Genomic DNA, 5,096 nt, shown 5'->3' with positions numbered 1-5,096 from the left:
AGAAGATGGAATGAGACAATGTACGTAACACAGATGGTACCTGGACCAGAGTAAGTGCTCAAAAATGGTAGCAACCACCAAGTCAACAATGGTAAAGTGTGTGATGTCGGTAATGAATGGCGTCATTATTACTTATTGATTCCCAGGAGGGTTTAAGGACTTTCTTTATAATCTTAGTTGAGTTACCAGGTTGGAAATTAGAGAAGTAGTTTCCCAACCCACATGAAACTGCAAATGCTCTTCTCTCTAGATGACCTAGTTGAAGGACGTTGGTGTTGGGAAGGATTATGAAGAATTCCCACCCAATCCTGGCATGGATTTTTCCTCAAAGATCCTTTGCAATGCTTCTTTTAGGGACTTTCTGCTTTTCTTTCTTCTAATACTTCCTACCACAAAATAGACAATTGGGTTGACACTGCAGTTGATAGTGGACAACATATTCAAATGGGGGAAGAAATTCCACACAGACTCATCAAGGCCATAGTAAGCCAGAATGAGCAGGACCTTCGTGGGCATGGCAAAGAGAAGAAACAACACCACGGTGGCTGTGATGATGATATAGAGCCTGGCTCGTCGACGTGACTTCTGGTTACAGCCAACTTTGATGAAGAGGATCAGACTGGAGAAGACCATGAGAGGAACAAAGACAAAGAAGGTCAAGACACATGAAAATATGTACACGTATCGACATTCTGGGAATTTAGGCTTCTCTTGCAGAATGCAGAAGAAGTTCTCTAACCCAGACACAAGGAAAGAAAGCGCCCACAGGAGGGTGCAGGCCACAGCAGATTGGTGCTTTGGGCGTCGACACTGGTACCAGATGGGATAGAGCACCGAAAGGCACCGCTCCACGCTGATGGCCGTGAGGAGGTGGAGACCTGTGTTGTAGCCGAAGATCACCAGGAAGATGATGTAGTTCAATTGGATACCATTTTCAGGGTGATTGTAAATTATGCTCATCAAGTGCAAGACAGATGTGCAGAAGAGGACCATGAAGTCGGCAGTGGCGAGGTGAAGAGTGTAGACAGTGAAAGGCTTCCTCTTGATGTGGAACACAAGAAATGATATCACAAGTCCATTGCCAGATACGCCCAGAATGCAAATGAGCAGGGAAACGTAGACGTGACTGGCGACTCCTTCTAAATCCAAAGGGGTCTGGGTTGCTTGCTCTGATGACCATGTTGCTTGATCCAAGGACTGATTTCTGGTGTAGGGTGTGGATCCCAGAGGATTCAAGGTCATTGTCAATAGCTCCATTCTTGGGAAATCACCAGCCTTCTTCTTTATACCTGTTGTCAGAAATGGAAGATGGAGCTTATGGGTGTCATTTGCGCCACATCTCATGGGGCATTAAGTGTTATTAGGGATCATCCTCCATATAGTGGCGTGGGAGGGAGGATGCGAGAGCAGAGAGGGTCTTGTGTTTTGCCTTTCCATTTTGTCCCTCTTTCTCCCCTTCTATCATTTCTCCATCCTGGCAGAATCCATTGAGGTCTCCATATTCCCTTACTGAACAGCCAGCAGTTATTGCCTCAGACGAGGATCCCTCTTCCTCTTTGGCCTAGTAGGAAAACCCACTGGATGCCCAGTGTCTCTCCTGGCTGCCTGAAAGATGTTTCCTAGGGCTCTTATCAGAACGAGGTGGCCGAATCTGGAACTGGGACAGAAAAAAAAAAAGTACTTATTTAAAAATGTACTGATGAGCAAAACTCAATGCACAAAAGAAATAAAGAAAGTAATTATAGTGCGTTTAGAAATTTATTGATAATTTTTGTCCCATCTTTCTTCCCATCAATTTTCTCTTCCTCGTGTCCTGGTTTTGAGTTTGTAGCATCTACATCACCCACCTGGCAGTTCATCCGACCACCAATGAACACAACCAGGTGGCTGCGTCTGCCTCTTTGGTCAATCGAGGGTCGTCCACTTGGACAGGACAATCTAGTAATAAATGGGAGAGTTGGACAGGAACAGGGAGGGGGAAAAGAAAGACGTTATGCTGAAATTGGGGTTCAAGGAGGGAAAGGCTACTTAGGATTAATAGACATGAAGGTTTGTGGTGTCCAAGACCAGGACAGTTTGACGTCCACAGATTTTATTAGGTGTTTTGACTTTTGGATTGTTACCCCTTCTTAGACATTACCCAAGTGTTGCCTGCGTGATGGCCTGACACTACCCAACTGTGGTGTGGGTTCAGGAAAGGGTTTATAGAGCAGGATCCTCCTAGGCAGGGCTGTACTATGGTGACATGAGGTGAGCTGTTCCTTTGTGGATGCTTGACAGCAAAGGACAGGCAGTCCTCTAATGACGAATGGGCACTGTGTTTGAGAGTCGCTTGTCAGCCCCCCTTGAAAACTCAGAACACATTTTCTATAGATTTGCTTGGCACACCAGGGCAGTGGATGGCCTCTTACTTAACCTTTCCTGGAGCTGGTATACACAACTGAGCCATCCGCTGGGGTTGCTGTTGATGAGTGTGTGAAGGGGGAAACAGCCTCAGGCAGGGTCTTTCCTTCCTCCCCTGCAGCCTCTTCTCATCAGAGCTGACTCTCTTCACCTTCCTTCCTGGGACCCAGGAATTGACTCTCTAGTCTCCCTTTCCACAACAACAGACCACGGTGGTTGGTGAGTATCTCTCCCTTCACCTGTGCCATGCTGCAGAGAAGGAAAGCCCTCTGTGGGCTCACCCTCTCCCTAGAGCAGGCCCAAGAACCTCACAGCATCTCCTAAGGGCTGATTGGGAGACCGTGAACACAGGAAAGGTACAGTTTCTGAAGGCCCTGGTCTTCACAGCCGTAGTTGCTGGCTCCAGCCCTTCCCTCCGTTAATCCACTTCTCCCCGCCCAGTCGCAGTCTTTCTCTCTTCTTCCTACCAAACCACAAGCCCTCCAGAGTGCGGGAGCCTCAGCTCCAACGTCTTTACAGGTTTGGGTAAAGTGGACGACTTTTCTTGATTATAAAAATAATGCAAATTAATCTCACAAACTTTGGACAATGAGGAAGAAAGGAAATGAAAACTACCAGGGAGTGGGCAAAGAACGTGGGACAATTTACAAAAGAGGAAATAAAGAACACCACTAAGGCTATGAACAGCTACCCTCTGTGCCCATCCCTGTCTCTTCCTCTCTACTGCCATCCAAAGGTAGCTTCTTTTGCGATGTGGAAATATTGTCTGGAATCTACAACATAAACAGGACCTACAACATAAGGTCCTGCCTTCTGAACTTAATTTTTTAGCCATCAGTATTTTACTGCTATTAAAAATTCTTCAAAAATGTGATTTTTGATAATTACAGAACATGCTATTTCATCTTTGGTTTATTCTTTATTTTAGAGTTTCCCTAATATTAAACACCTACGTGTTAATACTTTTCCATAAATAGCAGTGTGGTGAACACCCTTGTCCACACTTTTCCCTGTATCTCTGCTTTCTTAGGCTATACAACATCACCTACAATTGTTGTGGAGGCCTTGGGTGAAGCAAACCGTTAATGACCTTGGCTGCTGACGGGAAGGCTAGGGTCTCGAGTCCATCCAGAGGCACCTTGAAAGAAACACCTGGCAGTCTCCTTCCGAAAAACTAGCCATTGAGAGCCCTGTGGGGCAGTTCCTCTCCGACATGCATGGGGCCACCATGACTCGGAATCTACTCCACAGCACTGGTGTAATTGTTTAAAACCATGAGGAGTTCGGAGGCTTTGAGACAACACATGGTTGTGATCATGGGCTTTGGGGTCTGGAATTTGGTTTTGAGTCCTGCCTCTAGATTGCTAATTCTCTTATCTTGGGCCAGGAGGCCCTGAGTGGCACAGATAGTTAAGCACTCGACTACTAATTAAAAGGCTGATGGTTGGAACCTCCCAAGAGGCACTTCGGAAAAATGCCTAGTGATCTGCTTCCTAGATGGCACAGCCTTGGAAGCCCTATGGGTCCAGTTCTGCTCTGTAAAACACAGGGCCGTCGTGGATCAGAGCCGGCTTGATGGCAACTGGTTTGGTTTTGATTTATCTGGGGCAAGAGATTACTCTTTAAACCGCAGTCTCCCTGTCTGTAAAACAGAGTTCTTCACCTGGTTGTTGAGGAAATTAGAACAGTGTCATGTGGTAAAGTGCTCACCATCATGCCTGGCAACAGTGAGTGCTTAACAGAGCTGGATACAGTAATGGACATTCCCGGGAAGGTTTGCAGCGGGTTGGACTTCCCTGAGAAGCGTAGGAGAGTGTGTGTTACAATGGACCATTCTCTGAAATCAAAACAAAACAAGCATTGCCCTTTTGATAAGAAAAAAGTGATATCTAAAAGTTTTAATTTGCACGGTCAATTACTAGTGAGGTTCAATATTTTTTAAATGTGTATTGGAGTTTTGTAGTTTTTTCCTTTGTAAATTGTACCATAGTCTTCACTCATTTTCTCTAGTGGAACTAACGTTCTTATTGCAAACAGTTTGCACTTGACTACTAAGGTGAAGCTTGGCAGTTCCGGCGTAACTAGTGGCACAGGGGAAGAAGGGCCCAGCCATGTGCTCCCATGAGGATTACAGCCAAGAGACGCTGATGGAGCAGTTCTGCACTGTGACACCATGGGGTCACCATGAGTAGAAATGGACACGGTGGGAATGGGTTTGAGTTTTGTTGTTGTTGTTTTACTGACTTGTAAGTGCACACCGGAAGGAGCCCTGGTGGTACAATGGTTAAGCCCTCGACTGCTAATCGAAAGGTCAGCAGTTTGAACCCAGCAGCACTTTCACGGGAGAAGAGGTCTGGGGCTATGCTCCCCTAGAGATGTACAGCCTAGGAAGCCCTAGGGGGCCGTTCTGCTCTGTCGTATAGGGTTACTGCGAGTCAGAATGGCTGCAACAGTCCCCAGCAACAACACGTGCATGTTGGAGTCCCTGAGTGGTCCAAACAGTAATGAGCTCAGCTGCAGACAGAAAGGTGGGCAGTTCAAGTCCACCCACAGGTACTTTGGAACAAGTGCACAGCAATGTGCTTCCCAAATGCCGCCACTGGACACCCCACGGAGCACAGTTCTGTCCTGACGCACAGGGTCTCTGTGAGGGAGAGTCAGTTCCCTGGCAACTGCTTAGAGCACATTGATCT

General features: G+C 46.6%; 1 protein-coding gene across 1 annotated transcript; it reads right to left on the bottom strand.

Annotated features, from left to right (window-relative positions):
* Positions 1–285: 285 nt before the first annotated feature.
* On the bottom strand, positions 286–1,257 carry LOC103200735 (mas-related G-protein coupled receptor member H-like). Its single transcript, XM_007945288.1, has one exon. The coding sequence runs from the start codon at positions 1,255–1,257 to the stop codon at positions 286–288; it is 972 nt and encodes a 323-aa protein (XP_007943479.1).
* Positions 1,258–5,096: the final 3,839 nt, after the last annotated feature.

This window comes from Orycteropus afer, unplaced genomic scaffold, assembly GCF_000298275.1.
Source record: "Orycteropus afer afer isolate SDZICR_OR568_19922 unplaced genomic scaffold, OryAfe1.0 scaffold00135, whole genome shotgun sequence".
In the NCBI taxonomy this organism is placed as follows: Eukaryota; Metazoa; Chordata; class Mammalia; order Tubulidentata; family Orycteropodidae; genus Orycteropus; species Orycteropus afer.
This window is presented reverse-complemented; position numbering and strand designations above follow the sequence as displayed.